At 39.2% G+C, this 21,545-nt stretch overlaps 1 protein-coding gene across 1 annotated transcript in view; it reads left to right on the top strand.

The window, feature by feature from the left end:
• Positions 1–21,545, top strand: part of LOC122806119 (olfactomedin-like) — a 140,588-nt gene that overhangs the window by 104,730 nt on the left and 14,313 nt on the right. The window contains exons 3-4 of the mRNA XM_044076356.1: positions 10,011–10,223; positions 12,217–12,367. Of these exons, the coding sequence (XP_043932291.1) occupies positions 10,011–10,223; positions 12,217–12,367 (364 nt within the window). The remainder of the gene's footprint in view (positions 1–10,010; positions 10,224–12,216; positions 12,368–21,545) is intronic.

Raw genomic sequence — 21,545 nt, 5'->3', positions numbered from 1 at the left:
TATCCAATGGTAATGTGACTATACAGTCTAAGGCTTATTGGAAGGGTTTAGACAGTAAACTCTATAAATATATAATGTACTGTAAAGCATACTTCATCTCTACACAAACCAACCACAGGTAGAAGGTTTTAAAAATATTTAATAATAAATAATTAAAACACAAGACAAATCTACTACACCACAGAGATATCTAAGAGTTCACAGATCAAACTGAAACTTAAAATAATATCATAGGAAAGATCTGATTACACAGAAAAATACTTAATCTAACTTTCTAATCGTTAGCTAATCTTAGAGAAAACACAATCCTACTAACATACATAAAGAGCATAGGCAGTGCTGGTAAGTTAGATGTCCAAGATCAAAATGCTCACTGGTCTCTTGTGAGAAATAGTATTTAAACATTACTAACAAACATGTATCTAAGGCCCTCCCAAAAGTACATCATTTTTGACACTTAGGTTTTCCCAGTATTCATATTGCATCATCTTAACCCCTGGTCTGAGTTCTCAGGCCACAAACTGCATTATTTAGCAATCTAACACCTCCTCAGAAACATACAATACAAGACATTTCACATGTATATGCTAACAGAAACTAAAGCAATAAAAGCACCTTCCACATCTAAATTCAGATCATAAACTTTAGCCTTAAAACAATGAGCATGAAATCTTCATCCAGCTACCCTCAGGCCAAATTCTAACATGAAAGGATACAACATGCTTTACTGGGCCAGTAGAGTGCAATGTTGTCACACATTTTTGCAGTTCCATATTTCACAGTGTTTTCCTACATTTAAAAACACAAGCCTGTATTTGACGTTTATTTATACAGTTGATAGAATTATATATCAAATTCTGTTTGATTAGGCTGGCAGCCTTTGCCCATCTCTCCCCAATCATCACATCCCCCTCCCCCAGGGAACTCAAGCAAGTTTTTCAAGTGCCCCTTGAGAAATATCGCTTGAGAGTGTCAAGTCTATCTGGGTGTACCTCACCCCATTCCCTGTCTTGAGAGCCCATCTGCATTGGCATTGCTACTCCCGCTGTGGTGTTGCACTGACATATCATATGCTTGCAACCCCAGACTCCATCTTAGCAACTTGGCATTTTGCTGACTGGCTCTGTTTAACCACGTTAGAGGGTTGTGATCTGTCATCACAGTGAATTTTCTTCCATACAGATAAGGTTGAAGTTTTTGTAGTGCCCACACTATGGCTAGACATTCCTTTTCTACCGCTGCATAGCATTCCTCCCTGGGTTGGAGCCTATGACTGAGGTAAACCACTGGGTGCTCTTCTCCCTCTAAAGAAATCTGGCTAAGTACAGCCCCCACCCCATAGTTTGAAGCATCCACCTGCACAACAAATTCTTTGCTAAAGTCTGGACTGGCTAACACAGGGGGTCCTCCCAAAGCTTCCTTAAGCTTCTGAAATGCCTGCTCACATGCTGGGGTCTACACTACCTTATCTGGTCTGTTCTTCCTTGTCAGGTCTGTGAGGGGAGCAGCTATGGTACTATAATTGGGAACAAACTTTCTGAAGTACCCTGCTGTCCCTAAGAATGCCCTCACCTGCTTTTTGGTAACAGGTGCAGGCCATGCCTGAATAGCTTCCACCTTGGCAGGTTTTGGCCTTATCTTACCACTCCCCACTCTATGTCCTAGGTAGGAGACCTCTGCCATATCCACCTGACATTTTCTCGACTTAATGGTCAACCTTGCCCTCTGTAGTCTGCCCAGCACTTCCCTGACATGCTGAAGGTGCTCTTGCCAGGAATGGCTGTAGATAGCAATATCATCCATGTAAGCAAGGGCAAGCCCTCCTGCTCCTGCTAAGATATGATCTACCAGCCTCTGGAAAGTCGCTGCAGCATTCTTCTTCCCAAAGGGCATCTTTGTGAACTTATACAAGCCAAAAAGAGTCACAAAGGCTGACTTCTCTCTAGCATTGGGAGTCAAGGGCACCTGCCAGTAACCCTTGGTAAGATCAATGGTTGTGAGATACTTAGCCCCACACAGCTGTTCTAGGGCCTCATCTGTCCTAGGCATGGGGTAAGTATCCGACTCTGTGTGACTATTTAATTTCCTGTAATCCGCACAGAACCTGGTGCTGCCATCCTTCTTTGGCACCAACACCACTGGTGAGGCCCAGGGACTGTTGGACTCTTGAATCGCCCCTAGTTCCAACATCTCCTGTACCTCTTCTTTCAGAGTCTGTTTGACTCTCTCAGGCACCCTATAAGGGGCCTACCTGATAGGCCTTTGGGGTCCTGTATCCACCTGGTGCTGCACCAGGTGAATGCTCCCTGGTTTCCCGATGAACATGCCCACAAACTCCTGCAACACTGCTTGGATTTCTTGCATCTGGGTAGGAGATAGCTGCTTGGGACATTGCTACCCCTTCCACAGAGGTGTCAGCCCTCGCCTCACTGAGGAGATCTTTTTCTCCCTCAGACTCCTCCTGCAATCCACTGCAAATGCTCAGCACAAGGGCCTCTCTATCATGGTAAGGTTTCATCATGTTAACATGGTACAATTTGTGCTCCTGCTGTCTGCCTAGCACTTCCATCATGTAGTTAACGTCAAATACCTTTCTTACCACCTTGTATGGCCCCTCCCAAGCTGCTTGCAACTTGTTGTGTCTGACAGGAATGAGAACCATCAACTGCTGCCCTACAGCATACTCTCTAGCTCTAGCATTCCTGTCATAATGCACCTTTTTCTGTTATTGGGCTTCTGCCAGGTTCTCCTGGGCCAGGCCCATGAATTCCCTGAGCCTTGTCCTGAGGTTCAGGACATGTGCCACAACAGACTCCTTGTGAGACTCACACTCACCTTCCCAGTCATCTCAAATTAAATCTAGAGGTCCCCTCACCCTATGCCCATGCAGCAACTCAAAGGCAGAAAAAACTGTGGATTCCTGGGGAACCTCTCTGTAAGCAAACAACAGATGGGGCAAATATTTGTCCCAATCCCTCTTAAACTGATCTGCAAATGCCCATAGTATGGACTTGATTGTAGAGTTTAACCTCTCAACAAGACCATTAGTCTGGGGATGGTAGAGGGTGGCCTTCATGTGCTTCACCTCACAGGACCTCCACAGACAAGCCAGCAGGTCTGACATAAAATTGACACCTCTGCCAGACAGTATTTCCTTTGGGAAACCTACCCTGCTGAAAATCTCTAGAAAAGCATTTGCCACCTTCTCAGCCTCAACGGAGGCCTCAGGGTATCGTGTAGCATAATCTACAGTCACTAGGATATGCTTTTTCCCTGTGGAACTTGGGGTACTCAGAGGATCCAAATTACCTTCCCCCTGCATGGAAACTGTTGCATGGCTAAACCAACCTGGAACAAAACAAAAAAGCCAGCAACTGTGGGCTGTAAAAAAACTAATTTATTAGTTAAACATTCAAAAAGCTTCAGTTAAGAGTAACAGACCGGTTTCGGCTTGGATTTTACCTAGCCTAGGTAAAATCCAAGCCGAAACTGGTCTGTTACTCTTAACTAAAGCTTTTTGAATGTTTAACTAATAAATTAGTTTTTTACAGCCCACAGTTGCTGGCTTTTTTTGTTTTGTTCTCAGAGGACCCACAATATCCATAGCTACCCTCTGAAATGGCTCCTCAATCACAGGCAAAGGCATCAAAGGAGCTCTTACCTTGTCACCTGCCTTGCGTACCTTTTGGCACTGCTCACAGGTCCTGCAGTACCCTGTTACATCTCTGGAAATTCCAGGCCAATAGAAAATTTGCATAATACACCTCTTTGTACATTTTATGCCCATATGACCTACAAAGGGAATATCAAGGGCCATGGCTTGAAATGCCAGACTGTAAGGTCTAGGCACTACCAACTGCTGTACTCTCTCATCTTCTAGCCCTTCTTCAGGGGTCCACTCTCTGTACAGTAACCCTTTGTTCCAGTATGCAGATTCCCCCTTCCATTGAGAATCAGGTGCCTCCCTAGCTACCTGCCTCAGGCCTTGCAATGTAGGGTCTGAGAGCTGAGCCTGTCTCAAGTCTCTCCTTGTAACCCTTCCTAGCTCCCCTTCCACAGGAAGTCTGGCATCCTCTGTCGGCGGTGCCTCACTGTCAGCCTGGGTACTATTACTCACCTCTACCTTTGCAGTTACCCTGTCCAAGGGAACATCAGTACCCACAAGCAGCTGTGGCTCACATTCAGTCTCACTGCTACAGCGTAGCTCACTCCCTGAAGTAACCACCTCAGCAGTCCTGGCTGCAAGTATGCAGTGTGTCTGGGTCTCCCCAAGGCTACCAGACCCACATGCTTGTCTCTTAGCCTCACTGCTCTTAACTGCATAAGTACATAGTACTGCCTCTACCAAATCCTTCCCTCTCAGGACATCTGCAGGATGGTAGTTCCATACCCCTGTTGTCTCAAGACAACACACTGTTGGCATTTTGTCTTTACCACTTACTGGCTCTCTCACTTTTGGTTCCCCCACATGGCCCCACTGGCTGCATTCAAAACATTTAACCCTAGCTCCTGGACATGTACCTGGACTAGTGGCTTCCCCTGCTACTGGCGGATTCTGTTGGGGCAGTCTGTGCTGCCCACCATGGGTTCCTTTAGTCCCATGAGCAGTACTGCGGGTCCTTTTCCTGTGCAAGGCTGCCCTGCTTGCTAGGTATAGGTCTCCCTTCTTCCCCAACTCCTCTGAAGTAGCACACTGTTTATCAGCTAACCAGATCCTCATGTCCTCAGGCAAAGTGCTAAGGGCTTGTTCCCTTACCAAAAAGTCTGCCAGCCCTTCAAAAGTGGTGACCTGACATCCACTCACCCAGCTATGAAAATAAGTGCTCAGTTCAACAACATATTCACATACATTTTCATCTGCCTTGCATCTATGCTCACGAAAATTTTTCCTATACATTTCAGGTGTTAGCTTAAAACATTCTAGCAAATGTCTTTTTACAGCAGTATAATCAAAATAGTCAGTGTCATGCATTTTTGCTAAAGAAGTTACAGCTTTACCATGGAGTAAGGGGGTCAGGAACCGTACCCAGAGCCTTTGGTCAACTTCATACTGTTTACATACCCACTCAAACATATGAATGAAGCTATCAAAATTATCCCCCTCTTTAAACTGTGGAAGAAATTTACTGACCTTTTGTGCTTTTGGGGTCTGGTTACTCCCTTCCCCATTACCTCCATGACTCTGGTGAAGAATCAGCATTTCCCTCTCATGCTTTCTCTGCCATTCCTGTTCTTCAGCTTCTAGGCTCCTCATTCTCTCGGCTGCTTCCAGTTCCATACGCCTGGCCTCCAACTCAAGTCTCTTTAGCTCCAGCTGGATTTTTAAGTCCACTGCAGAAAAGTTGAGCTGTCCATTCTCCGAGAATATCGTATCTCCACTGTCAGTCTGATTATCCTCCAGGCTGCTGTTTTCTGATGCAGCTGTAACCAAGGCTGCAATCAGGTCTGCCTTAGTCAGGTTTCCATGCACCAGCCCCCTAGCCTGGCACATCTCTGCCAGCTGGCTCCTTGTCAGCTTTCCATACTCTTCTGCTGACATGCTGCTCACCCTGACTAACACTAAGCTAACAAAAGAAATAAACAATTGGGATCTGAACTATTGGTGTACACTGCATGGCTGTTTTAGAGTGCAAAACACTTTTAGAGATCACTGTACATAAGCTACAGGAATTCACTCTACCCACACCACTACAAGCCAATTAGTATGTGAAGTAGATCCCACCACTGCCAAACACTTGTGACAACCGTGCCCTGGCCCAGCAATCAATGAGCCTCAATCCTCACCACTAACACCAGGGAGGTCATCTTCTAGAAGAGGAAAGGATAACTAATGCACACAGTAAAGTACAATTTCCCTTAAGTGCACACAGAGATCACAGTCAGTCTGGGGCTGGCTGCTCCCTTGCTCACCAGATCCCCAGTAAGACTCCCCACTGGCACAGCTATAGGGTCCAGGTCTCAGCCTAACTGGGCAAGCTAGAACCTCCAGTACCCTCTCTGTCCAACCAGCGCTTCATGTCCCTGACCAAGTAGCTGACACAACACACACACACTTTGAGATAAGTATTTATACAACTTCACAGACACCCTGGGAAAGGCTGACACAGATTCTCCAGCTGTGCCCTTTTACCCAGACTATACGGTAGTAATTACTGCCACTACCCAGTTAATAATATCAGCTACTAAAAGGCCCTTAAAAGGATGTCCAATTATTACTGTGCAATATTAATATCCAATGGTAATGTGACTATACAGTCTAAGGCTTATTGGAAGGGCTTTGACGGTAAACTCTATAAATATATAATGTACTCTAAAGCATACTTCATCTCTACACAAACCAGCCACAGGTAGAATGTTTTGAAAATATTTAATAATAAATAATTAAAACACAAGACAAATCTATTACACCACAGAGATATCTAAGAGTTCACAGATCACACAGAAACTTAAAATAATATTGTAGGAAAGATCTGATTACACAGAAAAATACTTAATCTAACTTTCTAATCTTTAGCTAATCTTAGAGAAAACACAGTGCTTCAATCCTACTTGCATACATAAAGAGCATAGGCAGTGCTGGTAAGTTAGATGTCCAAGATCAAAATGCTCACTGGTCTCTTGTGAGATATAGTATTTAAACATTACTAACAAACATGTCTCTAAGGCCCTCCCAAAATTACATCATTTTTGACACTTAGGTTTTCCCAGTATTCATATTGCATCATCTTAACCCCTGGTCTGAGTTCTCAGGCCACAAACTGCATTATTTAGCAATCTAACACCTCATCAGAAACTTACAACGATATAAGACATTTCACATGTATATGCTAACAGAAACTAAAGCAATAAAAACACCTTCCACATCTAAATTCTAGTCATAAACTTTAGCCTTAAAACAATGGGCATGAAATCTTCATCCAGCTGCCCTCGGGCTGAATTCTAACATGAAAGGATACAACATGCTTCACTGGGCCAGTAGAGTGCAATGTTGTCACATATTTTGCAGTTCCACATTTCACAGTGTTTTCCTACATTTAAAAACACAAGCCTGTATTTTACATTTATTTATATAGTTGATAGAATTATATATCAAATTCTATTTGAGTAGGCTGGCAGCCTTTGCCCATCTCTCCCCAATTGTCACATTGATATCCAGCAAGGCAAAGATGATTTGTTCATTTAACTTCCCTGTGGAATTAAAGTAGCTGGATCAGGATCAAGGCCATGTGTAGGGGATTTCTTCTGCTCTTGTTGCATGCTTCATATGCCCATGCCTACATAAGTATAGAAAGGCAGGCAGTGGTGTTCTAAATGTGTAAACATGGCTAATGGTTAAGGTGTTTACCTTACAGACACAAGATGCAGAGTTTGATTCTTACATGGGATAATTGGTTAGGCTTAGAATGCCACACAAGGGCAGTTTTCATAGTAGTAACCTATGCACATAGTTGTGCAGAGCTATATGCTATTGGTGGAGAGTAAAAAGTGCTGTGCTGCTTGTCTTAAACAAGATTGCTAGTGCTACCTGTGTATACTTTTGGATTCACAAAAGCTTACTCTTTGTTGTATGTAATGTACCTTTAAAAGTATCCTCCACCCGTATTATGTCATTTCCCGTCTTTCCCTGTAGTGTATATTATTCTTATTTGATAGTATATTCTACAGTCTCATCTTATAGGTATCCTTTAAGATTTGGCCTGCTAGTTGTAACAGTTGATGCTGACTCTTTCCTTTCTGCTATAGTCCCCTAACCCTAAACATTTGTAATTTAATGTATTGATTATTGTTTGACCTCACCTTTCCTCTCCCTCTGTTCTGTAAGTATTATTTCAATAATCATGTCCATGAGTATCTCTTGCGTTAAGAACCAAGCTTAGAAATGAAGCACTGTGAGCAGCCGATTGTTTAGTTAGCTTAAACAGTCAGGTAGTGGACAGGGTCTGACTATACAGGTCAAAACAACTAGAAAAAAATATATGAAAGAATAAATATGAAAGAATAGCCTAAAAATATGAAATAGCCTTCTGGGCTATTAATAATTAATAGTATTACTAATTAATATGAATATTAATAATTCATATTAATAATGAATAAATAATCATTATAATAGGCTGGGGTATTCTTTTATGGAACTTAGCAATCACAACTGTGTATCAGTAACGAATATGCGGCCCCAATAAATGTAATAAAGAAGTGCAACAGGTGCAGCAATGTCCAACAGCATGGATGGGGCCCCTCAAAAGCACGGGACTTAGGTAAGTGCCTATGGAGCTTGGTGCTACATCCATCTGTGATGCTGACCACAGTTAATTTATGTTCTCCATTAATGCAACAATTTCCTATAAAAAAATACTAAAAGTTTAGGAATTATGTTAGATCACACTACTTTTATGCACAATTGTTTTAATAACCAGCCTTGGTTTGGACTAGCATATTGTATGACTCTGACCTACAACAATAATTTTTGCCCATTTACCTAGTCAATTCACATTCAACATATGCCCCTACAAAACACATGCAGACAGTGCTTTGAAAATCTCAGAGCCCTTCCAAAATCTGTGTGAGGAGAAAGAGATGATTTGCAAATCCAAAGCCAGGACAAAATCTTCGTTGCTTCTTCAGAATCAGAAGCTCAGTTATTGCATGTTCTTCTTTCCAGCACCCTGGAATATGCATTCCCAGTGAACTGAAGAGTATGATACATTTATAATAGGAATATACCTTTCTCTTCAGCTTTTTGAAGATAAAGCCCACTGTCCTGGCTTGCTACTACTAGGTACTGTCCCAGCCTTCCATACAACATTGAAATGACATGTTAATCATAACACCCCATTGATACACAACTCCTTTAGTGTTTCTGGCCAGATCTCATCCACTTACATAGCTTTTTCACATTGCAACTGTTTAATAGTCGCTTTGACATCAACTATACTAATGGACCCCGTCCCACCACCTGATATTGGCAGTTCATCACAGAAGTATATGCACATGATACACAATATTCAATAGTTGCTTAAACAGTTCCTTGACCCTTTCCACAATATTCAGAGTCTACATCAAGATTTCTCCACCCTTACTGAGAGCAGCCTGAGCAATATCCTGCCTCCCCTTCCTGAGTTACCAGGTAGCTTGTCAAACCCCATGCCTTGTGCATAGTTTGTGACTGAAAAAGGATTCATTATGAATCATCTTACAAACCCAAGGGTACATAAATAACAAACCTTCAACAAAAAATATATTGCTCACATCTTTTCCTTCCTCAGTCTTTGCCTTAGTGTTAAACCGTCTTCAGAAAGTCCAGCAGTTCTGCATTTTGATGGCACATTCTTCTGACTCAGTAAACAATGATAATCCCCTTATCTTTAACTAGCTTACCTATATAGTGTTGGGTGATCTCACATTCCTAACATAGCCAATATTACATTCTGAGAGGTCTACATATTTTCTACATTCAGTGTATATTTTCTACTATTTGCAAATTCCCATGTCACATGATAACTAACCGAAGACAATAACTGATTTCTAAAGTGATTTAGTGCAGCACAGAGAGCGAAAGTCCTCATGACCTGGAGATGCTCAAAACACACACACACACACACACACATATATATATATATATATATATATATATATATACCAACAGACAAATCTGTACACACATTATATAACCCAATTAACATTTTGACAGTAGTAAGACATATAAAATATTTATAATTGGGTGACTGAGAAAATAATGTTCAGCTTTCACTGTATACAATATGTTTTGTATGCCACCTAGCCATTTAATTGCATTTCTCTTTTTGGGTACAATTGCTGTATATAGACATCTGTGTATGTATAAAACAGGTATCCTTGAAAGTGGAATTATTACTCACTACTTTTCTGTTTTGTCATTGACTGCTGTTCATTTCAAAGACCTGCATACAAAAATTATGAAATGTGTTGTGTGTATCACTAATCTGAGTTGAAGTGCATCTGCCTGACTTGTTTTTACTTGAATGTTGTTTCAGCTGCACAATTATGAATTGATTCTGAAGGAGTATAGCCAGAAGCTAGTAAACCTGACTGTGCGGGTTGATCACATGGAACAAAACACTGACAAGTACACTCAGCTTGACTTTGAGCTGATTCGAATTGAACTGCGAGAAATGGAGATCCTAATCAGCCAGCTGAAAGGTTCTACTGAGACCGATTCTGAAATTCTTAACATACTACATGAAGAGGTTAGCAAATCATATGTTGTCTTACTCATTTTGTGAAATAGGAAACAGAAAGCATACATACACACACACACACACACACACACACACACACACACACACACACACACACACACGAATAAGGCATAAAATGTAAACTATTTTCTATTTAAGCTGACATTCCCCAATGTATATCTTGATGATACTTATGAAATTAATCTACTCATAACAATTAATATTGTCTACTCAGTCCTGAACCATGTCTCAGTTACAACATAAGTAATACTTTTGTGGCCATCTCTAAAATCCATGCAACTCCTGGCATTCAATCAAAGAAGACCAAATTTAATATTTTAGGCCATAATGTAAACCAACACAAGAAAGTCCAAACGCTTTGAATAATTTATTTAAGGGCACTGAAAAAAAGAACGTAACCCCTAAGTAAGACTTACAGCCATGTGATAATTCTCATGATCCACACATTCATGAGTTACTGGTTTGAGGCCTGTGTCAAGTGCAGCATGTATCTTCAGTGATAATGTGTGAGTTGCATGTATATGTTTTGCCTAGGTGCCATTGCTAGATATGGTTTTGTCAGTGAGAGCAGGTGGGTATAGGTGTCTGTTAATGCATGTTGTGCACACACACTTGTTTTCACATTTCATTCTTTTTACTAACTATGTTATATGCTGCACATTGAAGTACATTTATGGCTTACTAGCAGGACTAGTTTTGTACTCAGTATTATTGGCACATGTCCTTGCAGGCTACTCTTCCTGTCCTTTTTGTAAATGTTATCAGTATCTGATGTGCCATGATATCCTACTCTGCACACAATTCATTGTGGACATGGTGCCATTTTATCCAAGTTATACCAGGCTTTATGTCATCATTTAGCTGTTGCTGGATTACTGTAGTAGTGGTGGTCTCTGCCTGTAGACAGTGACTATTTCAGCATGACATTATTTGTGGTGACATGATGTTGGATGGCATGTAGTGAGTGTTTCCTGGCTAGCCATCTTCTCCTGTTGCATGGAGCTGCTGTGTGTGACCTGTTATTGATTAGACAGGAAACATATCTGGTCATGACTTTTACTGTTATCTCAGAGACATAGACATGTATAGCATCCTAAACACCAGGACAGTGTGGCTAGCTTTGCCAGGAGTGTAATGAAACTTTCTACCTGAGGGTTCCAGAAAGCAGAAATATTGTTTGATTTGACCACGCACCCATTCCGCATTGTTCCAGGTTTGAACAAAAGCAATATTATAAGCTTCTCATTCTGATGTTTGAGGATGCTTTAATGATGTCATCAACCTTTATTGCCCAGGATATCCTGTATCTGACATAGAATGAAAAAAATCCTGTCAGTTACTGTTTGTGAATTATGTGTTTCTGTATTTCGTCAAAAGTATTTCTTATCTAGTGATGATGATATGCATGTAACAGCAGCATCTAATTAAGCATATGATAATGAAAAGTTCACCATGACGTGTACATAGATTATTGTAACACTTTGTTCCCTTTGCTATTCATTCTATCATTAGTTATTCATTACATCATTTTGAAGCGCGATGGGAAGTGAGACACCAGTGCAGCATGAGATGAAAGCCGTACCTTTCCTACTCTTATTTCCATAAATCAGAACTTTTAAATCTTAAATTTGGCAGCCACAGATTTATACCTATTGGCAGCCATAAAGCTGACACCTGACTGCTTACAGCAAATCAGGCTCAAGTTCCCTGTGTCTTCACCACCTCTTGTAGTTTTGCCATCGCCATTATTAAATCATAATCATTCATGTTTCTGACAACCTATCACAACTTTCTGCTCTAGCTGTATTTGGTACCCTCGTTAAGCAATTTTTACTTACTGTGTATTGCTGATTACAATTACGTCACGCTTTGAAAATACCACTCATATAGGACGTTTGATTTTATTCACATGCATAATGTTTACATTAATCTTTATAACTCATACAACTGAAACATGTTTTTACCTCACTTTAATTTTTAGGTTAAAAATCTGACTACTATTGTCAACGAAATGGAATCTTACGATACAAACAATGTACTCCTTATCAGAAAACAAATAAAGGAACTGCAGCACCGACTGGAAGATTGCCACTCAAAGCTGAATGAGACAATACCCCCTGAAACTGATTTTGGTAAGTTTAATAAGCAATGTCATCTATCTTCTATGATTAAGTTAGATAGTGAATTTCTAAATGGACTGGGCATGAAAGAATATTCTACAGTAACTAGAGTAAGTATATACACAATAGTTGCAGGTGTTTATTAAAACTGTAATGTCCTAAAATGTATATGACATTCAAGCATTTCTGTATGTTTAAATTCTATGAGCGTGCAGTGGTTAACATTGTCACCTCACAGCAAGAGATTCTCTAGTTTGATTCTCTGCCGTGGGGAGTCTGCATGTCCTCCCTGCAGTTAACCTGGGTTTCCTCCAAGTACTCCGGTTTCCTCCCACATTCGAAAGACATGTGTCTGGAGCATTTCTCCCCAGGCCTCCACTGAAAATAGACTCTGTTCTAGTCAGACTTTCCTGGTCCACAAATGTTAAATAAATAAATAAAATAAATTCTAAGTTTCATAAAAGATACCACTGATACATTTGCATAGCAAGTATCCTACTCAGCCTGTCCAGAAATTATGATCTTACCATGGTGGAGGAATTATGTGCCCTTGTGATCCTTAGAGCTGTGCTTATGCTCCTGGCAGGGACAACCTTAGCGGATTCATCCAAGAAAGAGGCAGCATGAACAGAGAGCTAGAATCTCAGCTGTGATGGTTGAGTTAAAGAATCCAAGAACCCCGATCCAAAATCCAAATAGGGAAGATAATGGAACTCATCCTTGGAACTAGGCCAGGCTAGGGACTGGTATTCATGAGCAAGTATCTGTTGACCAGGTGTCACACAGGACCCAGCTAGACTTAGCCAAAAAAATCTGTACAGAGCCCTTATGTGGGGTCACCACCCATAAACTGAAAGATAGCGATCAAGCATGATACTTTTCAAGTAGCTAGCAAGATCAAGATGGACTGAATCAGAGACCCATAAATGATGGAATCTAACGTGACAGAAAGGAAAACTATCTCTTGTTTGTGCATATGTACAATACAGTACTATAATATTAAACCTAAATATTTTAAACCTGCATATCTGATATACCCCTACAGAATTTGGAGTTAGAATGGCAACTGAGGACAAACGCCACTATATCTCCATGTATTAATGATAATATATCAAAGTCCTAGTTAAGAGTTGCAGGTTTAAGGTGACCACTAGAAATAACGTCTCTTTTATAATAACACCCCCCCTCTTTTTTTTGTAATGTCACATATGCAGGTTTAAAATACATATATGTTTCTTTGGTACACTTCTATTAGTCAAGTTTTTTAACTTAACTTATGTATTTATAGCAGGATTTGCACATACTTATACATATTTATATTCATTTGTGCACGGTTATATATATTTTTATTTTGTTATCTAGTTATTTAATATTATAGTACATTTATTAATGTGTTTGTTTTTAACTATATTTCTTTAAGAATTAATTGGCACAGCATTTTATAATTAGTAGTGGGCGTGTTATTTTAGAGTTGCAACTTACAAATTCTATATTTCATCTGTTAATTCATTCTGATGATATATATATATAGGGTGAAATAGTCTTATAAACAGTTCTTTTGTTTCCTACCAATTAATCAGCCATTTGACACATGTGTATATGCTCCTTTGAGCAAGTTTGCTTTATTATGTTAATGAATCAAGTAAAATACTTAGTAATGGCCTACTATTCTTATATTTGAATATGCCCTGCCAGGTATTAGCACTACCACTGCAAATAACTTTCAAAGACTACAGGCTCTGTAGAATGAAATCTGTATATTAATCAAAGGGGCCTACAAGAGAGAGCATCATTGCGGTACAGTATTTTCCACAGAGATATCAATGTCATATGCTCAAAAGATTAGTGTCTCTCATACAAATAACACAATAAGTGAAATCTATCTAATACATAAGCTATCAGAAATTATTCCGATTAAGTTGCTGTTATATTAAATGGTTTAGGTAAACGTGCTTATCAATACAACATTGAGGCAGCAACTGAAGAAAATTCATATCTGAGTTACAGAGCAGATTGTCTTTTTGCTGTTAAGTGAGTAAGTATAGGGCAAATAATTTTATAAACAAGAGTACAGTGTTATAAAACATTTCATATATATTACATGTATCAAATGACCTATCAAAGTGTTGTGTTTGATACTTTTTCTCTGTGCAAATATGTGATGTTCGTTCATAATGTTGAGCAATGTGTTTCCAATGTTACTGCAAATTGGATCTATTCTAGTCTTTCAGAGACCTTGTGCTGTTAAACAAAATAATTTCCACACTGGATATCTCTATAAAAATGTCCCTGCTTAGCTATGACTTTTTTGCCTTTGCCTGTAAATGTCTGACCTCATACGTAGTCAATGAGATGATTTAGTTAGGGTTTGATTAGTCTAGGGTTTGAATTCCTACTATGAGACTTTGAGCAAGTTACATAAATGAACCGTATCCTGGGTCACCTCTGTAAAAGGACACTGATGTCCAATGGGTTAGGACTAAAATACATATAAAAAAACTGTGTGGTTGATGCTTTCCCTAATGTAAAAAGCCAAAGGAGAGTTAATAGGGAAAAAGACAAGGGACAACCACAAGGTTGTCTAAATTAAAAATACCAACTGAGATTATCCAGACCTAGAGGGCAGTTAGAATCAACATATGACAAGAAGGTATACCATTACCCAATAGCATTTAAATTACGTGATTGAGTATATATAAGCGTTTCCATGTTGTATAGTAAAATGTAATGTTGCTACAACCTACATTGGTCTGTATGTAAGGACTACTACTTTGAGGTCTTTCTAATTGCTTGATATGTTTAGTGAGATACATCCCAAAGGAGGCATCATACTTGATAATTTGCCTGATCAATGCTGAGTATAAGGGAGTGATTACTTCTTTATACCTTGATGATATTCCTTTGATAATTAGCTAGGCTAAATAAAAGGATTTTTTGACAACTGTTGTTACATGATGGTTAAAAGAGAAGGAACTATCAACCCAAGTACCTAGGTCCCTAACTATATATTTGTTTTGCAGTGAGGTGTTGTCTAGATATGATGAGTGGAGGATTTGTCTACCCAAAGTGATGATACTACACTTTTTAGCATTAGTTTGAACCAGTTTAGAATGCAGCAAGAGTTTACTAGGAAGAGTTCATTCTGGAGATGGGTGTCATAGGATGACTTAACAACAACCTGTAGTTTGCAGTCATTTGCAAACTTTGTTAATCAGAGGTCCTGACTCCCTGCTTGGGTATCTGAGAAGTGAATACCAAAAAGTAGAGGTCCCAGCACCAAGCCCTGAGGGACACCATTGATTACTTTTATACTTTCTGATAAGACACCTGATTCAACTCGAACTGACATAGTTCAGGCTTAAAGTGCTTGGTGGATATCCTTCTTACCATTTAGCAGTCAGTTTTGTCGAATAAAGCTGTTTTGTGGAAGCTGTTTGTGGTATTTCATTGTGGAAGTATATTGCTAGATTATTTGGTCTTTCCTCTTTGCCATACTCTTTTGTGGTGTTCTGGGACTTAGTTCGTATTTGCTTAAGTGCTTGAATTCTCACTAGCCTGATCTCCCTCTTGTACGTAGCCCTCACCATAGCCAACCCTATACAAATGTGTAGCTCTACACTAATCTAAACCCTAAGCCTAAAACTCCCACCCAGTTCCAATCCAAGTACTCATTCCCTTGCCCTTAAATATCCACTCCTCCTCCCAAACCCTAAGGTCTCCAATTGCTCTCTAAACTTAAAACTCAATTCCTTCCTCCCTAAACCTAAAACTTCCCTCCTGCTGCCTTAACCTAAATCTCCTTTCCTGCTCCCTAAACATAAAACTTACTTCCTGCTCCCTAAGCCTACAATCCCCTTAACATAGCTGCTTGATTAAAATGATAGGTTCAAGCACAAGCAGCGGCCTACCTGAGCTACAAGGTGCCTGAATCCCTGTTTCATAGCACTGGTTTCCAAGTGTTTGGGACTTGAGTGCCTATACTGCTCCCATTCCATAACTTTGGTTTACTAGTGCTGTTATTGTTTTGAGACTTACCTGACTACCACTTAACCTTTTGTCAGGTCACATAAATACTTGTTTAATAGACAATAAGCCATTTATGTCAGATAGCCATTCATGTAGTCAGTTGGTAAGACTGACCCCTAACCATATATTATTCAATGGCTCTATTCTGTCAAACTGTTAATTTCTTAATTCTTTGTCAAACTGCTTGCTTCATGTGCTGTCTGATTTAACTAATGTGCTATTACTCACTAAAACTGCCAGTTAGTCAAATGAAAAAATAATCAGTATGTCAATATTCACTAAACTGTTGCTACTGCTGGCTAGCATTTAACATTGTCATTTCAATCTGCATACATCTGTGATGTCAATAGGGTAAGAGGTAACACACTTGCCTTTGGTAGAAGAGGCTGTGAGTTTTATTCCCACACTGGGTAGATTGAGTGTTGATACTGCAGTGCAGACATAAGGCTGGGGTGCTGCACTCTTGAGTGTGCCTTCCTTCTGACTAGACATTAAACCAAGGCCTTATCTGCGTGAGTTGGTGGCAGGTCAGGTGGACATAAAAGATCCCACAACACCAATTGAAAAGAGTAGAAAAAGTTCTCCAATGGCTTGACCAAATTTCCCCTGTATTATCAATACCACCTCAGGTCTTCCCTGAAAAGAGGCTACTAACCTAGTGTGACTAACCAGGTCAACAAATAAACAAGTAAAGTCATCTGTTTGCTAATCAAAACCAAATCTGAACATTATTAAATAAACATGTAATACCTAGTTAGCTGTCTGACTGCTCTATTTGATTAAATTAGCTGACACTTTTCTGTTCATAGCCAGCTGTCTATATTCACGTAACCGCCTACCAGTATCATATCTGCACCTAGGTCATTGATTAGATTTCTTCCAGTACATTAGCTAAAATGTTTGCATCAGTTTCTTAGCAAACAACCTAATATTGTATCAGCTGATATATGCTACAGAGCAAAGACTGTTGGTGTTTGCAACTGAAAAAATAAATTACGAATGAACAATTAGACAACTGTTGGTGTTGCTCACTGTTTTATGACATGTTTTCTTAGCTTAATTTCTCTAACAATAATGGGTAGCATCATTTATCTGACTCGTAGTAGTAATAGCATCATTTATCTGGCTTATTTGTTACTGTCACTGGTTTACCTAGTTGTCTCTGTGACATTAGTTCATCTCATTTAACTACAGATTTGTTTCCTATAACACAAAGACATTTGTTGCTCAAATCCTGTAGAATGAAACTGAAATACACAAGTACAAAGCAAATAAAGATGTCGGAGCACTTTGTGACTCTAGTGTAGTATTGCTTCAGCAACAGGGGGCTCTAACCTCTATGCTTACTGCAAACCATTTCAGAAAGAACGAAAGAAAAAACAATGCTATGTTGTACTTGTTCCCTGTCCTTAGAAGACTGCAAAGAAAAGGTAAACAAAACAATGCAATTATTAAAGTGATTTGCCAGTATATCACTACACACAGTATGCGATGAGTCAAGTGTCTCTGTGTATTTTTCATATTGGTCTTCCTTACTTTTTGGGGCCATTTTTTTAAATAACAAGCTTCGTAAACTTTTTATTAAACAATGGCCCAAAACATGTAGCTTTTCCATTTGTGACATTACCATAGGGTAATGTGAGCTATGTCCATAGACTTTAATGGAGCACCTTCGCACATGCGCTGTGGTGCACCCATTTAAGTCTATGGATGCACAGATGCTTTGCCTGTGCCTATGTCACTGAGGTTAAACTTCCTTGCTTTTCCTCAGTGACATCAGTGTAAGGAAACCACAAACTTTAAAACTAATTTTATATAGGAATGGTATGCCCAAAATGTTTCCTGATGGGGAAAAGTACTGTTTGGGAGTTTATGCACTACATGCTGTAGTGTTAAGGTACATTTAAAAACATCAGCAAAACTCTTTAAATTCCGAACTAAGCATGCAGTTGTACACACTAGTTGCCTGATTTATGCAAAGCTGCCATCTAATGACCCTTGTATAAAAATACACCTAATTAATTGTCATGGTTAGGCACTAGGCAACAGGACTCACCAGAAGTTGCCTACAGTTAGTTACACTCTTTTTTCCCTACAGCCTAAAATAGAAAAAAGAGTTAATATTGATTTGTCTTGCAAGATTATTGTACTGCTAATGGTTAAATCAGGTAGTTATCAAAGGACTGTACTGCCGTTGTGATTTGTGTAAAATAGATTGTATGGCCACATTTAGGGCGGCCGCGGTGGTGCAGTGGTTAGCTTTGCCACCTCACAGCAAGAAGTTCTCCGGTTCGATCCTTGGCTGGGGTGCCTTCTGTGCAGAGTCTGCATGTGCTCTCCTGTGGTCGTGTGGTTTTCCTCCGGGTGCTCTGGTTTCCTCCCACATCCCAAAGACATGCTGTAGGTGGATTGGACACTCTAAATTGACTCTAGGTCTGAGTGCATGTGTGTGCACCTTCTGTGGAAGGTTGGGCACTGGGCTGGTAACTCAACACCGTAAAACTCCACTGACAATCATGAGCGGACATGTGATCCACTGTGGTGACCCCTAACCAGGAAAAGCCGAAAGAAGAAGATTGTATGGCCACATTTAATTATAACAATGTTTAAAAAGGTCACACAGGAAAACCAATTGGTTAAAAACACAAAAAGAAAAATCCAGCAAAGCTAGAATTTCCACTTTGTGATACCTTAAACCTCTTGAATCAAAGGCAACATGGGATATATGTAAATTACCCTTAAAGGATATCAGGTGTTTCAGATAATGACAATTCTGAATGCCCATGACTTTTTTCTTTTACTTTTACTTTTAAGTCTTTTTATGGACAAATTCAGGCCAATAAAGCAAAATCCCTATAGCTGTGTATGGACAATTTCAGGCCAATAAAGCCACATTTAATTATAATACATAATTTCTGTTCTCAGCATTTATAGTATACAATATTTCACTATACTCATAAGTTTTTTAAAATAACATAAACATGCTATTTCTGTTTATATAACTAGTTAAACTTCTGAAACTCTTACCTGTGTCCTTGAGAGGTTTTAAGCTTAAATATAAATATTTGTGTTTTCCTCACACTCCTTGTCCCTTATAAACATCTGTAAAAGATTCAGATTTAACTAAATGACTCAGATTTACCCTGTCATGGCAGCAGAAGCTGTAGCTATAACCCTCCTCCTAAAAGATCTATTTGACTACCTTATGAGAGGATATTCGTCCAGTGCTATTGATAGAGATTAGAATATTGTGACTTTAGGCACAGTGCATAATGTTGCTGCATGACTGATTTAAAGTACATCAAATGACAGTAAATCAGAGAAACCTTTTCCTTCTAGGTACTTTTTATCTTCATGCCTTCTGACCATCAAGAGTTCCCTATCAGTTGCTTCTGCTCATTTGTTTCCCTTACTATGTATTCCCAGCCCTGAGGTGGGAGCCAGCCAGAAGGACAATCATCTAGCAGCCACAAGAAGTGGTCTGTGCCCTCAATGGCATCTTAGCAATGACAATAGTAAGCCTCTAACCCCATCTATTTTTGCTGAGGTATTACACAGAGCATAATTCTGAATATGTTGCTCTATTTGTACTGATATTATTAGTAAAAAATAACACATCATGAACTCTTTCTGTACATTTTACAGTTCCCAAATATGTCTTGTGTATACTTGCAAACATTTAATTCCCTGAATGAATAGGGACTATTAATTTATTAGCCTAAAACATTGTGCCTTGTAAGCAAGCAGCTAATTTCTTCACTGAATGCAAGTATGATTGTATTTCCTGCTTCACAGCAGTTTACTTTTCTGTCCATCATGTCACAACCACTTCACAAAGCATCTGCATTTCATGATTGCTGCCAGTACACTACTGAAATTCTTTAAGCTTCTTTTCAGTAACAGCCTTGGAATTATCCAGTTAACCTCAATTTATTGCCAAATAAATCCTCTGTCTGCTATTGTTAATGTGAATGACTTGGCATATCTACTATATGCATCTCTTTTTCTAACTTATACTTCATAACAAAATCATACTTCTGTAATTACAACATTCCTTACAGCTTTGGTGGTACTTTATTATGGTTTATGGTCTGTTTCTACCCCAATATTTCCCCATAAATAAATCCATGGAACTATTCACAACCAGTTACTTTAACCAACACTTATTTTTTCTATTTGAAAGTAACTTTTCTAACAATCATTAAAGGTTATGGGCCCATAAGCAAATGAGGCAACATCTTGCAGAATCTACCTGTAGTGTGACTACCCCATTTACATCAAAACATTTCAGTATGGGCATTTCTGACAGTAACTGTTCAAACACTCAAAAGTTATTTTCTTGCTCAGTGCTACAGCACCATTCCAAATTTTATTCCAGTAATTTCTTGAATGGCATACTTATTTCTAACAGACTCAGAGCAGACCATGAAAAATACTCTTCATACCAGGAAATCTTATGAGAGTTTGTTAATCTTCTCTAGGAGTCATTTATGCTACTGTTCTTTCTTCATCACTATCTGATTTCAAGTCTTCAGACATTATGGCATGACCTATATATCTCTGTGGTTGTTCTAATTTCGCACTTTATTCAATCATTTCAGCATCTTCAGTACTTCTATCAGTCTTGCATCATGCTGTTCTTTGGTCTGACCCCAGACTAATAAGTAATCCATAATATTAATGTTACCATTAACACATCTTTAAAACATATTGAAACTTTACTTATCAAGCTTAATTTGGTAACATCTATGATTATCATTCAACACAGAAAAATATTTTCTTTCTGGCATGGCAGAAATAGCTACTTGTATGGTACAGGTGGTGCTCTTGTTTATAACTTTATTAAGATGCTGTGGATCTGTACAGGTACGCATTTTATCTGGTTTCATAACCGCAACCATGCTGTTTTGTCACTCGGTATCTTTTTCTTAATCACACCCATGTAATCCATGTGATTGAACTCCTTCTCAGTCTTGTTTCTCAAAGTTATTGTAACTTTTCTTAGATCATGTACTTCTGATAATACTGCAGGGTTGGGTCTATCTATATATAATGAACTCCCAGCAAAACAGCCCAAACTAGTAACTAAATATTCCTGTTCTTTAAACAGGTCATCATTCTAAACATCCAGAGTCATCATGTCCATCTATATATGATGAACTTC

This window comes from Protopterus annectens, chromosome 7.part0 (assembly GCF_019279795.1).
Source record: "Protopterus annectens isolate FY-2018-M chromosome 7.part0, PAN1.0, whole genome shotgun sequence".
Classification (NCBI taxonomy): domain Eukaryota; kingdom Metazoa; phylum Chordata; order Ceratodontiformes; family Protopteridae; genus Protopterus; species Protopterus annectens.
Note: the sequence above shows the minus strand (reverse complement) of the source record. Positions and strands in the feature narration are given on the sequence as shown.